The sequence below is a fragment of the Malania oleifera genome, chromosome 9, assembly GCF_029873635.1.
Source record: "Malania oleifera isolate guangnan ecotype guangnan chromosome 9, ASM2987363v1, whole genome shotgun sequence".
Lineage (NCBI taxonomy): Eukaryota > Viridiplantae > Streptophyta > Magnoliopsida > Santalales > Ximeniaceae > Malania > Malania oleifera.
Window position 1 is genome coordinate 69,282,834 of NC_080425.1, and position 17,378 is coordinate 69,300,211.

The 17,378-nt window shown below is 34.9% G+C and overlaps 1 protein-coding gene across 1 annotated transcript; it reads left to right on the plus strand.

The window, feature by feature from the left end:
- The first annotated feature begins 14,757 nt into the window (after window positions 1-14,757).
- LOC131164430 (geraniol 8-hydroxylase-like) lies at window positions 14,758-16,953 on the plus strand. Its single transcript, XM_058121607.1, has 2 exons — window positions 14,758-15,719; window positions 16,280-16,953. Exons 1-2 carry the CDS (start codon window positions 14,823-14,825, stop codon window positions 16,889-16,891), a joined length of 1,509 nt encoding a protein of 502 aa, XP_057977590.1. The 5' UTR covers window positions 14,758-14,822; the 3' UTR covers window positions 16,892-16,953.
- The last annotated feature ends 425 nt before the right edge of the window (window positions 16,954-17,378 follow it).

The following is a 17,378-nucleotide window of genomic DNA, read 5'->3' on the forward strand; positions in this document are numbered from 1 at the left end:
AAACATCAAAGTAATCTAATGCATCCTCAGGTGATTTGTTTAAAAACTCACCATTGCACATCAAGTCTATATACTGGTGATTCTTAGGTGAAAGTCCTTGCATGAAAAAATTCACAATTTGCCAAGTATCTAGACCATGATGTGGAATGGTTTGTAGAAGCTCCTTGAAGCATTCCCACACTTGCTGAAATTCTTCATTCAGTTTTCAGAAAAATTTTGAATTTGTTTGTTCAAATCAATGGTTTTTTGCGTGGGAAAAAACTTCTTCAAGAAGTATCTTTGCATTTCTTCCCAAGATGTAATAGAATGAGGTTTAAGGGAATATAACCATGACTTAGCTTTATCATTTAAAGAAAAAGGGAAAAGCTTAAGTTTAACCATATCTTCAGGGACAATGGGGTTAGTAAGAGTTGAACAAACCTCTTCAAATTCCTTCAGATGTAAATAAGGGGACTCTGAATCCATCCCATGAAATGTGAGCACCATCTTAATCATTTCAGGTTTCAACACAAAGTGGCGAGCTTGCATTGGTAAACGAATACAAGAGAGCTCACTAGACCTTGGAGGATTGAAATAATCTCCTAATGTTCTTGCATGTTGAATGATGGGAATAATAGGGACATTTTGATAATTTGGGGCATTTTGAAAATTTTGAAAATTTTGAAATTGTTGTGCCCCCATTCCTTCTTGGTCTTGCATATTGCGTTGATTTCCAAAGAAAGGCAGTTGCCCCACTTGACCTTGGTGAAAGGGTTGGTTGTTGTCACCCCCTTGATTAACTTGGGCGAATAAGGGGTTGGCTTCTCCATATTGGGGTGGAGCATTCCTGGGAGAATGAATTGGGCCTCCATTCCCATCCCTCTCATGTGGAAGTTCTTGGTTAATTTGTGGCTCCAACGCCATTGGTCCTCTAGAGGATGAGGGTCCTCTTTGGAAATTTATGGATGGAGGTGCTTGGATGGGCTTTTCCGAGAATTCTAAGTGACATTGAACTAATCTAGAAGGCCACTCCCTAACTAGCCTATTAGTTCCATCACGAACCCAACTCGACATACACTATGATAATAAAAATCAAGAAAATGAAAAAATAATTAGTTCTTGCAAAAGAAAGAAAATGTTACTACAAGTTAATATAAACAGTTCAGGCGGTACAACCGTCCATGGAAAATAAGGAAACATAAATACAAATAAATGTACAAAAAAAATAAAATAAATAAATAATAGTTAGTACAAGTAGGCGGTAGAAAAATCAGCCATATATATAGATATATAGTATTATGAACTTTTTCTTTTCTTTTCTTTTCTCCAAACTTAAACTGAATCCCTGACAAAGGCGCCAAAAATGCTTGTCATTTTATTCTGTTCATCATTGTCCAGTTCCCAAGCGTAGGAAAATTCCATTGTCAAGCATAGTAAATCTTGGAGTCCCAAGGTCATTTCCACAGGAATTCAATTGGTAAGTTTAAGAGTCCATACGTCACAAATTAATTCAGAGTGAGAAGTGTGAGGATTGATTTCAATGAATACAACTGTCACTTGATTATAACAATTTAATTAAAAGGTTAGGCTTTAGATTTCATCCTAATCTCATCATTGGTAATCAAATCTCATCTTTATAACTCAACCAACATCAATATACCTATTGAACTTGATCGGAAAATATATTGCTTGAAATGCATAGGTTTGACAAAAATTGTTGAATAATGTCAAATGAAAATATTTTAGCAAACTTTTAGAATGTAAGAACAAAAAGCATTGGTTGTGGCAAGATTTAACTTGTCTACAATCAATTAAGAAGTTTACAAAACCAAAAGTTTTTAGAAAAAGATCATTGAACATTAATCAATCTTAAACATAAAATACTTGAAGACTGAGATGAGAATTACCAACAATAGGATGTAGGACTCCACCCTTAGCCTAACTCAAAATTTAGTTGGCTATTAGAATGAAAAGAAGAAATACTTAAATTAAACACTTCTGAATGTTTACAAGGAAATGAGAGAGAGAATACAAGAAAATGAGGTACCTCCCCCTAAGGCTAACACAAGCCTCTTATTTATAGGTTGAAAAACTACTACTTCCACTCCAAAACCTAACACAATTTATTAGTTACACTCCTCTACCTACCACAAACACCTTCACCTACCAAAAATACCTTCACCTACCAAATTGGTAGTTGCACTCCTTGTGTTGTTGAAATTTATTGTTTAATCTTGTCACGTTTCTTCTAGCTCAAGTTTGGATGGATAAAAATTGTAATTTGGACTTTCTTGTGAAATGAAAATTTGTAGGGCTTGAAGTCTTCTTTGAAATGCGACCAAGTTTGCATAAATTGGACAACCAAGTCAAAATTTATGACCGATTTACCAAAGCTACGCAAAATTGCTACATTACTTCAATTGACCCGAATTAAAGCACTATTGGATGTTATTCAATTCTTCCAAACATCCTTCCTCATTTCACAAATTAGTACAATCCTTAAAGTCTTTGCAGCCATTCCATTCTCCACCCGAGGGCTAATCAATTATTTATTGCAATTTACCTACAAATCACAAAAATCACACAATAAGTTCTATATGCCATGGCACCATCTCTATTCAATGGTATAGGATCAGCTCCTTCTTTGACAACATTGAAAGCAGATTGCATTACTGCACTAACAGATGGCTCATCTTCTTGGAATATAGCCACACTGGCACTATTCTCTCCATCTACAACTTCAATAATAGTATACAAACTTCAGGGTGGAATCTTTTGGGTCACATGCCATTCACCCTTCAATTTAGTGTCTTTAAGGTAAAACACTTATTCTGCTTACGTCGCTAACACAAAAGGGTCATTTTGATACTAGGTCTTGCTAAAATTGCACTGGTAAAGTAAACATCCGTGATTATCCCAGTATTTTTATTGTCAATGTCCTACCAGGTACACTTGAACACGTGGACGAGTCTATTGGCTCCATAGTTAAGCTCTATAATGTCATCCAAGATACCAAAGTAGTCAATTTCTTCATCTCCTTCCGTGCCTAGCACCACAACCCCAGAATTTTGGGTTCTTCTATTTAGTTTGAGGGACTTTGTATGAAATCGTAACCTGTTGACAATGCAACCATTGTAGCGGTTTACTCGTTGATCGGGACCACATGCCAATGTGTGCAAATCTTTACTTGTCGTTGGTTCTTTATTGTAATACATGACTTCTATCTAATAAATAAATAGGAGTTTAGATGAGTAAACCATCAACATTGACAACGTACATTGCTTCGTACTCAGGTAGTATTTGTTACTTACACGGCTCCCAAATCAATTGACAAATTCCTTCTTATGTCAGTCGTCGACATTCCATTCATTTTGAGCCAAAAGTTCAGCTTTATGTTCGTTATATGCAACAATAGTACATGTTAATTTCAAGTAAGTATATAAATATGCATATGTAAATGCATTGCAAAGTAAGGAGTTTCGAACCACGTACTTGATATATGGAATATTTTAATCACAATTATTGAGGATATAAAAATAGGCCTTTTATAGGTCGGGCATATCCATGAAATCGTAAACCCGTGCACCAAACGGCCGAACATTTTCTTGAAATATAAAGCTCCTCGGTTCTTCATCTTCGGCATTAATAGCATGAACGTATACATTTTGGTCCTCGTGAGTGAACCTTGTGTCAATATCATGTAGATACATTGAGCAAAACACAAGACATTCACTGTCAGTGTATGCCTCAATGATTAAACCTTCCGGTCGTCCCTTATTACACACATACCCCTTCAAAGTGGACAAGAACCTGTGCATTTTACGTAGCACTAGTGACCTGTAAACCCAAAAAGGAAAAAAAAAAATGAGGAAATCACGTGACCATTGTAGAAGGACTTTAAAATTTACCTTTCAATAGGATACATCCAATGATATTGGACCGGTCCTCTAATTATGGCCTCCCTTGGTAAATGGATGGTTAGGTGGACCATCATATCGAAGAATGTTGTCAGAAATATTTTCTCCAGCTTGCATAGTATGATAATGATATCATCCCCTAACCGTTCAATTTTACGCTTAATTTTTTGGAGCACAACTGTCGAAAAAAGATCCCCAGCTCAATCAACACCAAGCGAACATCTTCGGTCAAGTGTCTATGAAGGAAAACGGGTAGAACCTATTGTAGAAGGACGTGACAGTCATGACTTTCCATTCCTAACATCTTCCCTTCCTTTGTTTTTATGTATCGAGCTATGTTTGACGCATATTCATCAGGGAACTTCATTGATTTCAACCATTCAAAGAATTTATTCTTCTCATCCATCAAAAATGTGTAACAAGTTGAAGGCATGAGAAGTTTGTGGCCATTACGAAACAGGTTCAACTCAGATCGTATTCTCATATCTTCCATATTCCGGCGAGCATTTTCGGTTTCATTTGTCTTCCTATTTATATCCAGCATTGTACAAATGACATTCTCACAAATGTTCTTTTCAATATGCATGACATCCAAGTTGTGGTGTAGTGGAAGATCTTTCTAGTATGGCAACTCGAAGAAGATACTTCTCTTTGTCCAATTCAACTTCCACTCAGCAAATTTTATTTTTCTACTAGTTGGTGGTTTCCCAATTTCACACCTTCGATCAACCTGAGCTGGTTTAATATTTCTTCCCCACTTAGTTGTTTTGGCTACAACCTTCGTTCAGGTTTTCCATTAAAGTTTTTGATGCCACGAGTCCTCCGAGGATGTCCAAGTCATAGAAAACAACGATAACACATAAATCATAACTTGCGTTCATGCTTCAAGGATAATGACCTAGCATCCTTATTACAGACTAGGCATGCTAAGTAACCTTTTGTGCTCCAACCTGATAGGTTGCCGTAAGCGGGGAAATCATTAATTGTCCACAACACTGCACCATGCATCCAAAAGGTTGTCCTGATTTCCACATCGAATGTCTCCACTCCTTTTTTCCATAGTTCTATTAACTCATGAATTAACGAATGCAAGTACACATCAATATCATTAGTAGGCACCGTCGGTCCGGGAATAAGCAGTGACATATAAATGAAGGGTTCTTTCATACATTGCCATAACGACATATTGTATTGCATCATCATAACTGGTCACATGCTATGCGGGTTGTTCATGTTACTAAAAGGATTGAACCCATCTAAAGTCAGGCCAAGTTTGATGTTGCGAAGATCACTAGAAAACCACGGATGCATTTTATCAAAACCGGCTGAAGCTTCGGAGTCCGCTGCAAGGCTAAAGGTGTTTCCATTTTGAAGACGTTTCTCTTGATGCCATGTCATATCGTCAACAGTCTTTCTGCACATGTACAATCGTTGTAGTCACTGGATTAATGGACAATATCACAAAACTTTTTAAGGGATCTTTTTACCTTTCTTCTGATTAATTATATACCTCGGTTCACCACATTTTGGACACTCATTTGCATTTTCATGTTCACCACAAAAAAATGCACAATCATACCTACACGCATATATAAGAGTGTAACCGAAACCCAATTCACGCATGTATGCCTTCGCCTCATAAAAAGATTTTGGAAGTGTTTCACCATCAGGCAGTGCTGCCTTAATGAGGCTTAAATGCACGGTGAATGCACTCTGAGATAACCCATGCATTGTCTTTGCATGAAAAAACTTTATCAGAAATTCTAATTTTGAGAACTTTTTATAGTTTGGATATAGGGGCACCCATGCATCCCTCATGAGATTAACAAATGGTTTATCGAGTCAATTCAACGTACTAGGATCGCAAGGTATGGTACTTGCTGAAGTAGATTATCACCAGTACATGACACACTGACATCGCATGTGTCCACTGCAATCCCCCTTTGCAAGTCACCTAACATTTCAATTAACCCTTCCGAACGTGTATCACCACCTACTATATTTGCCCCCTCATCTTCATCGTCATCATCATCGCTCTAAACTACGTAATTTTCACCATGGAACACCCATCTTGTGTACCTTTTCTCCATTCCAAAGTCTAATAAATGTGAATGGACCAGATCAATGAGTTTGAATGTTATGTTTTGTCATTTCTTGTAAGGACACCTTATTCTACTGGCTTTGTCTGTACGACGACGCGCAAACTCTATGAAATCATGTACCCCTTTCACGTATTCTGAAAAAACCTACCCCGAGCATTCATCGAACTCTTATCCATGTTCGTTAATTACCCTATAACATATTCAAGTAAATGGCATTGATTACATTCTTATAATGTTTATGACACATGCATTGTGAATCCTATAATTGACGACCTTCTATCTATAGGGTACGGATCTTATCCCATTTAGGAATGTTACATTTAAGTTGCGATCAATCCCTCAAATTCCTTCGTCGTAGTCATTATAAATTTTGGCAGCATCTCCCCATGGCTCTCCAAGTACATGAGATGGGGGAAATAAACATGTTGCTAGTTTCCTATCATTAACAAATTGCCATGACACCCCACTATGCACCTAGAGAACACAAGAAGAGGCGCGCTCGAAATATATAATGAAAATTGACAAAGCATGAATGATGACAACAATGTAAATACAACTTCCTGAACTGTCCACGATGGACAATTCAAGAATTGTTGAAATACAAACATTACTAATCGTAAGTGAAACAAATAATTAACATGTTCAATTGATTATTAGTAAAGATAGTATGACTAATAATCAAATGAATTTCAATAATTGTTTTGTCTCACATGTACGATGAGGCATGAATGTATAGTAACCGTTCTTGAACAAGTCTAAGTTTCAATGAACACAAGAAATGACAGTAATTAATTTGACAGTTTACTTCATATGACATTTAGTTCTTGGCCTTTCACTGTATTTTATACATTGTTGTTCCAAAGATTTTCTAACCGTGCACAATCTCAAATGAATGCACAAGAAGGATAAAAAAAAAATGAACACTTATCTGCCTACCTTATTTGTGTAAGTAACATCCACATAAATTCCAAAAATAGCTAGAAAAACATAATGATATTGTGAAATACAAAATATAGGTAGAAACCAAAAGCTCCATATATTTTCATTAATTTCAGAGGCAATACAACGTAGATAGACACATTGAAGCACGCGTACAGCTATTCAAAAGCATCGTAAAACAAAATACAATAAAAAATAAATAAATAAAGAAATAAAATAAAAGCAAAGGATGCATGAGCACAGTACATAAGCAAAAGAGAAAAAGCATAAAAAATTCCAAGCATCTAGTCTATCCTAATCAGAGTCAGAATTAGAATTGGAACCGCAAGAGCAACAAGATGAGGTTACTACTCTAGCGGCGTCTCGGTCCTATGCCATTTCCTCCAAAAGACGACGCAATTTAGGGGTAAGAGGGGAGGGTGATGGTTCCTTGTATGGGCGTGGCCTAAGGGCCTGAGGCAACAAATGGTCAGGAATGTTCGCCGGAGGTGGATTATCATAGTGATACGACATAGTCGGCCTAATTATAAGAAATAGCACTGGATGAGTGGGCATGTCCTCTATAAGCCATACGATAACATTCGAGGACTCCTCTTTAATGGGTGGCACATCACGAATGTGTCGGGGGCAACTGCACATCCTCAAGAGTCACTCTTGGTGCTCTCGTCTTATCTGAAATCTTTTCGTGCTCACTTGGTACAGCTCGACCCCTAGAACAAGACTCTCTCCTTGGCGGGTCCTGAACCCTCTACCGCTTTGAGGCTGCCCGAGGATTCCTTCATGGAGGCATTGGCTAGTAAAGAGGAAACCCTACGATTTAAGTTCAAAACAATTTTTTTTTCAGAGGGGCATACTTAACAATAACATTACGAGAAAATATTCACACCTACTTATTAAAAAAGTTCAACATAAATTTAATTTCAAACTCATTTACTAAACCAAATAAAATCATTAGGGATGGCTTAAGTGGTGCGCTTAATTTTAATATATATATATATATATATATGAGTATAATATATTAATTCATAAATAATAAGGTAAACATTTAAGTTGTTTAGGGTGAGTTTAATGCCCCTCTTTTGTCTTGTCATTTTTAAAAGATAATGGTAGGTATAACTTTTAGTCTAAAAATCAACTTTTAGTTTTTTAGAAGTTTCAAAATTAAAAATTGAAAAGCTAAAAGCTAATTTTTTTCACAAACAAATTATTTTTTTCTATTTTTGTTCTTAATTTGATTCTAATGAAACAAATTTGTAGGACTTTAAATTTTTAAACTTACATAGAGCCAAAACTTTGATAAGTTGGTACCTAAAAATTGGTCATGAGAAGACACACATAATTAATATTTTAAAAATAAATAATCCCATAATTATTAACACAAGAACTTAATAATAGTATATAGCATTTAAATTTTTGTAAGTTTGAATCATATATGATATGTCAAAAAAGAAGAGGATAATGCCAAAATTTTGAAAATGCATAATTGATCATGTGATTTAAGAGGCATAGTTACTATTTTTTTTTTTTTTTAAAGAAATGATCTTGTAATAATTTCTTAGACTTAATAGAAGAACTATAGACAATGCATTGCTAGTGAAATTAATGGAAGACTACATTTAGCACTCATGGACTAAATTTGGACCTTAGATTAATGATAAGGTTGTTTTTTGATAACTGGTTGATCATGGGTTTGACTTCAAAGTGTTAGCCTAACAAGGCTTTCACCTCTTATTTTGATGGTAACAAATGAAGGAAATGTTTAATGTGTTGTGTGTTCAAGCAGTAATGATGTTTCAAGAAACTCAAAAAGCCAAAACTAACAAAGTTTAGAAGGAACTATCAAAAGATCACCAACAGGTCAAAGGTGTATGATGTGTCATGAAGTGATAAAAAAGGGAAGCTCAAAGACAGCTAAAGATGGAATGAACTCAAAGCTCAAAGATAACCATGAAATTTTCAAAGAACAAGAAGTGTTTATATTTTTAGGAAATCTTCATGTAAGTACTTCAAAGGTAAAAATGTCATTGTGAATGAAAAGAAGCTCATTAGGGGATTTAAATGAACTTTAAGACTTTATTTTAAAATCCCGAAAAATGTTTTTTGAAAAGCAAGAAAGTAAGGAAACCAAATACTTTGAAAAAGAAAAGAAAAATCAGAAAAAGATAACTTTAGGCGACCAAGGTGAAAACCTCGGGCGACCAAAGTTTTGGTAAACAAATTTAAAATAGGTAGTATGTCTTCAGGCATTTGACCCTGTATCTTCAAGCATTTGGCCCTGTATCTTCAGGCTACTAAAGTGACTTCAGGAGACTGAAGTTGCACTTCTGCCAACCAAAGTTCGGCAACGAGCAGATTTTTTAAAAGTGCTTGATTTCAAAATTAAATTACTTGAGCCCTATTCTTTTTGGAAACTTGGGGGGCACTCCAAGTAAACTTGGGTAGCATGTTTAAGAAGGATTTCAAGTCTATAAATACATGGTTTATGATCTTCACAAACGACAACAAGCATTGAACAATCTTTCAAAAGCTCTCTCACTCAAAGTTATCTTGCTATCTGCTTTAAGGTTTGACTTGCTGTGAGTTTTTTGAAAAATCTCTAAGCTTTTCACATCTTCTCTAAAGCTTACAAACAGAATTATTGATTACATTCAAGAAAAGGAAATCGGTGATATTTATATTGAGCTTCTTGTTTCATTCCTTTGATGATTTTCAATTGAAGTATATTAGTTTTTCAATTGTACTAATCAGCTCTGTCTGAGAGCATTCTTTGTACATCTACTTGATTTGTTTCTTGTAGATATTGACGGTTCAAGGTTATTTGGATCATTGATCAGGGGACACCCTTTATATTTGGGAGTATAGTTTTGAATCCTTAAATTTGGATTGGTGAAAACTGAGTGAAATTTAGGAAGCCCTACTGCCAAACACAATCTAAGATTCTTTTTCTGTTCGCAAAATATGATAGGATGAGAATATAATAGCAAAGTTTATCATGATAGGATGAGAATATAATCGCAAAGTTTATAAAGTATAATAATCTGTTAAAAAAAACAGACACTCAAATAAGAACTTGAAACTCATATGCGTAGTTATTCGTTTTATAATGACAATACATTTATTTTTTGTAAGCAATTAAGCTAACTTATTATACCTCTATAAGATGTCTTTCTTTATGCTATCATATATTCATTCCCTAAACAAATCATAAAACTAATTGTTTCAGGGAAAAACTTGTCCATAATTTGATTTGGGCCGGTTTAACGAAGCATTTGTCCCTCAAAGTTTTAGTTACAATATGATGTGAATGCATGTTTCGCATGTTAAGGTTCTATAAGATTGAATTAAGTAGAATAGTATTGGAACTAATAAGATAGGATAAGCAATATCCCATCTCATACTTGGTCTACAATCTATAAAAAATAAGTTAGGCATTGGTATCCTCAACTTAAGTTGGTCAATGGGGAGAAAAGAGGAGATCGCCTAATTCTACCTCATGGTAGGAGTCTAAGAAGCCTCTCCCAACCATGTTAATCAAGACTAACTCATAAACAATGCACCCTTAAAATCTTGGCGAGTTTGATTGGGTGGGAAAACTCATTATAACTTGGCCCAACTCAATTCAGACTCACCTAGTATGGTGAAAATGGCATAGGAACAATGCACTTGATACACAATTACAGAAAGGTAGTTGTAACCCTTTAATCCTAATCCACTTCTAGGCCATTTCACCCTAGAACTAGATAACATCATACAAGTCGCATGAAATTTTTGTTGTAGCTGAACGTATGCATTATATGACAACAAACTAACTTTCATTTTTTATCATTTAAGAGAGCATTTACTATGTATTTGCAATGTATTTAGGAGCATGCAGGTTAGGCATTAGATTCGAGTATGTGGAAATTTGAATAAAACATAATATAAAAATATTAAAATTTTATTAAATTTATTCTAAATTCAAATCTAAATCCCAAAATACATACTTACAAACATAAGGTGGTTCTTTTATCAATTTGAGGCTTATCTTAATTTTTAAAGTTTGTACAAAAAGGTCAAAAATCATATTTTGATTGTTTTTAGATTGCTTATGGGTCCATTTAGTTGCAATTTTTTTTTTTCAGTTTTAGATTTTTAGAGAATTATAAAAATTTTAGCTTATCTTTTAACTTGAATGTTTGTGAATTTAAAATAACTTTTCTATATAGTATACACAAATTGAAATCTAGTATTCAGATTCCATACTTCAATATGCAAAGAAAGAGTTGGAATTTATAGCAATAATGAAAATATGACTTTCGAATTTTCAAAGTCGTAAAAAGAATGTGACATTTTTATAATTAAGAAAACAAAAACAAATTCTGAGCAATCCTAGAAACATACCTTGAAGGTTGGATCCAGTGGTTGATCTCCTCGGCGAAGGCGACGGACCCGGAGCATCGATGGTGGCGACGAAGAGATGGAGAGACTGATATAGACAGACTGGAGAGACGAAGAGAGAGTGAGAGATTGAGAAATGGAGAGACAGAGAGAGAGACCGGAGAGACGAAGAGAGAGGGAGAGATTAAATGATGGAGAGAGAGAGAGAGAGAGAGACCGGAGAGACGAAGATCGAGAGAGGGAGAGATTGAGAGATGGAGAGACAGAGAGAGAGACTGGAAAGACAAAGATCGAGAGAGGGGGAGATTGAGAGATGGAGGGAAAATAAAACTTTGCAGTTAAAGCAATTTGTAGATTGGGGAATCTGCGTGCAGTTTTTCAGTGTTAGACTATTAGTGAAGAATCTTAAATTCATCAATAATAGTGTTTAATAAGACTGGAAAGACAAAGATCGAGAGAGGGGGAGATTGAGAGATGGAGGGAAATAAAAACCTTGCAGTTAAAGCAATTTGTAGATTGGGGAATCTGCGTGCAGTTTTTCAGTGTTAGACTATCAGTGAAGAATCTTAAATTCATCAATAATAGTGTTTAATAAATTTTTAATTTTTTTAACTAAGGGAAGTATTAGTGACGGTTCTCAAATTCGTCACTAATAAGGGGCCAATAGTGACAAATTTGTATATTCGTCACTAATACTCTGTAACAAAAATTTTTATTTTTTTTAAAATAAGGGAAGTAAACGGTTCTCAAATCTGTCACTAATAAGCGGTCAATAGTGACGAATATACAAATTCGTCACGAGTAGTTTGAAACAAAATTTTTTTTTTTTTTTTAAATAAGGGAAGTATTAGTGACGGTTCTCAAATTCGTCAGTAATAAGGAGCCAATAGTAATGAATTTATGTATTCGTCACAAATATTCTGAAATAATTTTTTTTATTTTTTTACAAATAAGAGAAGTATTAATAACGATTTCCAAATCAGTTACTAATAATTGACCAATAGTGACGAATTGTATATTCGTCACTACTACTCTATAACAAATTTTTTTATTTTTTATTTTAAATAAGGGAAGTATTAGTGAAAGTTCTCAAATCTGTCACTAATAAGGGGTCAATAGTGACGATTATACAAATTCGTTACTAATAGTCTAAAACAAAATTTATTTATTTATTTTTAAATAAGGGAAGTATTCGTGACTGTTCTCAAATCCATCATTAATAAGAGGTCAATAGTGACGAATTTATATATTCATTATTAATACTTTGAAACAAAATTTTTTTATTTATTTATTAAATAAGGGAAGTATTAGTGACGGTTTCTAAATCTATCATTAATAATCGGCCAGTAGTGATAAATTTGTATATTCGTCACTATTACTCTGTAACAAAAAAATTATTTTTTTTAAAATAAAGAAAGTATTAGTGACAGTTCTCAAATCCGTCACTAATAAGGGGCCAATAGTGACGAATATACAAATTCGTTATTAATAGTTTGAAACAATTTTTTTTTTCTTTTAAATAAGGGAAGTATTTGTGATAGGTCTCAAATCCGTCACTAATAAGAGGCCAATAATGACGAATTTGTGTATTCATCACTAATATTCTAAAACAAAAAAAATTATTTATTTTTTTAAATAAAGGAAGTATTAGTGAAGGTTTCTAAATCCGTCACTAATAATTAGTCAATAGTGACGAATTTGTATATTCGTCACTACTACTCTGTAACAAAAATTGTCATTTTTTTTATAAAATAAGGGAAGTATTAGTGACGCTTCTTAAATCTGTCACTAATAAGAGACCAATAGTGACGAATATACAAATTCATTACTAATAGTCTGAAACCAAAAAAATATATATTTTTTTTAAAATAAGGAAAGTATTAGTGACGGTTTTTAAATCCATCACTAATTAGGGGCCAATAGTGAGGAATTTATGTATTCGTCACTAAAACTCTGAAATAAAAATTTTTATTTTTTTTGAAAATGATAGTAGTGACGGTTATTTAATCATTACTAATGAATATTTTTTAGTGACGGATTTAATTCGTCACTAATACCGCAAAAATCATCACTAATATTTTTCGAGATAATTTTTGCGCGAAAAATGTATTCGTGTGATTTTTTTTTCCGATTTTTAGTGACGAATTTATTAGCGACGGATTCATTTCATCACTAATAATGTCGTATTAGTAACGGTTACTAAAATCGTCACTAATACCCATTTTTAGTGACGAAATTGAATCCGTCACTAAAAACTAATTTTTTTGTAGTGATATTTACATATATATATATATATATATATATATATATATATATATATATATATATTGGAAAGTTAAATAGTTAATGGTTGAAGTATTTAAAATTTCACGAATAATTTTTAAATAATCAAATTCACCCTCCTCTTGGAATACTTCATAATTTCAATTAACTACTAATTAAACCCAACAATCATTCGACCAATTTTTCATAATTGTTCTCCAATGTTCCCAAGGTCTGGCTTCATGTCCTGCATCACTAAAGTTTTGTGAGACTAGACTAGACTGGACAAAATTGTGTTGGATTATATCGGTCATAGTAATTATCGCATATCATGTTTGGATTGCTATCTATATACGACACAAGATAAGGATGAGTTCTCCTCTTTTTTTCTTTTTGGTTTTTATGCCTACAAACTGCCTTTGCTTGAGCTGGTCAGTAGGGAGGGTGGCCCGACCTATAAGCAGCTTAGCAAGCTAAGCCACCTTTCAAGAAAAAAATGCACCCTAAGGTGATAGGATTTTAATTAGGATTAAACAAAATCCTCTAGCAACCAACCAGTGAGGTAGCTTAAGTTAATTTCTCATTTTTATATTTAATACCTTCTCCACTATTTTCCAAAAGGAAATATCTTTTTTATTTTTTTTTTTTCTTTTAATTTGGCTCGTCCGCGCATGCGCCTCATCCCCTTTACTTTTTTTTTTTTTTTTTTTTTAAATTGTCTTACAACCTTTATTGCACACCCCTCTCCTTGAGGCATCTCTCTCTCTCTCTCTCTCTCTCTCTCTCTCACCGCGTCAGCGCCCCATCCCATCTCCCTCACGTGCATCTCTCTCCTCTCTCCTCTCCTTTCTCGTCTCATCCCCTTATTTATTTATTTTTTTTTTAAATGCTCCATTGACATGGCAGCCTCTCAAAAATTTTTTAATTTTTATTTTATTTTAAACCCCAGACTTTTCAAAATCGGGTTAAGTATAGTTTTGTATTTCTTTTTTCTATTTTCTCCACGTTTGTGTTTTTTATTTTATTTTATTAATATTTTCATAAAAAACTCCACTTATATTTGTGTGTGTGTGTGTGTGTTTTTTTTTTCTTAATATTTCCGTAAAAGACACAACAAACAGGTAATGATAAAGTCCCATCAAAGACGACAGTGGCATCCACTCTATATAAATACATACAAGTGGATCCCAAATAGCAATATATTTGATTGGCCACTGAAAGTATACATCAACCAAAGGTAGCTAACATGGATTTCTTGACATCTGTACTATGCATTTTCTTCGCCTGGGCTTTGCTTCAACCCCTCCTCTCACTCTCAAGACGAAGCAAAAGCGCCATCGGCAAACTTCCGCCGGGACCAGCCCCCTTGCCGGTCCTCGGTAACCTCTTCAATCTCGGAAACAAGCCCCACAGGTCCCTAGCCGACCTGGCCCGCCGCCATGGACCCATAATGACCCTGCAACTGGGTCGCATAACCACCATAGTCGTTTCCAGTGCAGCCATGGCCGAACAAGTCCTCCACAAACAAGACCTCACATTCTCTAGCCGAACCATCCCCGACGCCGTCCACGCCCTCCGCCACCACCAGGTCTCCATGGTTTGGTTGCCGGTGTCGCCCCGGTGGCGAAACCTCCGGAAAATCTGCAACACCCACATATTCACCCCCCAAAGACTTGACGCCACCCACAGTCTCCGTCGGCAGAAGGTGGCGGAGCTGCTCGCCGAGATCTGCGAACGTTGCGGGAACGTTGAGGGAGTGGAGATAGGGTTGGCGGCCTTTAAGACCGCCCTCAACTTCTTATCAAACACCATATTTTCCGTGGACTTGGCGGGGTGGAATTCTGATACGGTCCAAGAGTTCAAGGAGGAGATGCGCATGCTCGTCGAAGATGTCGGGAAGCCCAATCCGGTGGATTATTTTCCGGTGCTTAGTAAGATGGATCCGCAGGGAATAAGGCGCCGGACAACGAAAAATTTTAGGAAGGTAATAGGGCTGTTTGATTCAATGATAGAGCAGCGGGTGCAGTACAGGGAGATGCACGGTGGTGGGAAAAGCAACGATATGTTAGATGTTCTACTCAACATCAGCGAGGATGGGGGCAGTGAGGGGATTGATAGAACTGATATCTCGCATCTGTTGCTGGTTAGTACACTTTCGTCATCTCTACTACCATCCCTTTTCTTTACTCGTCGGCTTCTTTTATAAAATATTGTATCACTCAAAATCTATAATATTTTAAGCAGTATGGATGGTTTTTTAAGAATATATAATTATGCATCCTATGTAAAATGTCGATGTGTTAACTTATTCAATGCCCTTTTAAGATTATTAAAGTGTGTGTCAAAAGGAGTAGAGTATTGTTGTGTAACTTATTTAATGCGGGCTAAATATGATTCACTGTTATGTATTCTGGGTGTGGGCTTAAAATTTTTTTTTTTATTTTTAGGATACCATAGCTTCAAAACTGTGTAGCAATAGAAACAGTATCAATATGTTCACTTTTGTAGGGAGAGAAAATTTTTATTTAGGAGGATGCAGTTAGTAGCTATTTCATATTTGTATGAATTTATTTAAAATTTAATTTAATTTTTTAAAATTTATAAAAAATTTTAATTGAAATCCTAAAATCTATACTCTCAAATGCAATATTTTAACACTTTATTCAATTAAATTACTAATCAATCTTATATTCATGTGAGTAGGACTTATTTAGTGCAGGGACTGATACAACTTCAGGCACAATGGAATGGGCGATTGCTGAGCTACTTCATAATCCCCATGCTCTATCCAAAGTCCAAGCAGAGCTCCGACAAACGATCGAAAAGGGCAAGCCAATGGAAGAGGTCGACATAGCTCGCCTCCCCTACTTACAGGCTATCGTGAAGGAGACCTTCCGACTACACCCACCAGCCCCGCTGTTGCTTCCTCACAAGGCTAAAACTGATGCAGTGGTATGCGGATTCCGAGTCCCAGAGGGCGCACAAGTGTTAGTCAATGTGTGGGCCATTGGTAGAGATCCCAAGACATGGCCTCGGCCGAACTCATTCGAACCTGAAAGGTTCTTGGGCTTAGACATGAATGTAAAGGGTCGGAGTTTTGAGCTAATTCCATTCGGTGCTGGCCGACGTATATGCCCGGGGTTGCTGCTAGGGACAAGAATGATTCACTTGATGCTGGGTTCGCTCCTTCATGCTTTTGATTGGAAGCTTGAGGAAGGCATTGCACCGGAGGACATGATCATGGAAGATAAGTTTGGGCTTACATTACAAATGGCTCAACCTATCCGTGCTGTCCCTATCAGTGTGCTAGATTAGAGAGTAATACTCTTTGATTGTATATTTACTTATAATAAATAATGAACTTTAAAAAAGTTTTTACATATTCCATCATTTAATAATTTGTTATAGTTTTATATATACATTACACGTAAATAAATTAAAACAAAGGGAAAAATATTTTAGTCTTATGAATGTAGTTAAAATGATAGATTATTAAATTTATTAAAATATTTTTAAATAAATTTATTAAAATATAATTTATAAATTATTAAAAACTAATAATTTATTATTAAATTATGAGTTTGTTATAGTTTAGTATTTTTGGCTTCTTGTGAAATGTGTAATAAGTCATTATGAATTTCTCATAGAATAAAAAAAAAAGGAACAAAACTTAAGAACTTAAATAATCAATTTTTAAATGTGCTAAATAATACTTATGTGCTGAATAATTTATTTTAAATGATAATTATTATAAGCATCTTTTTACGTATTGTCAAACAAAAACATAAGTAATATATAAATA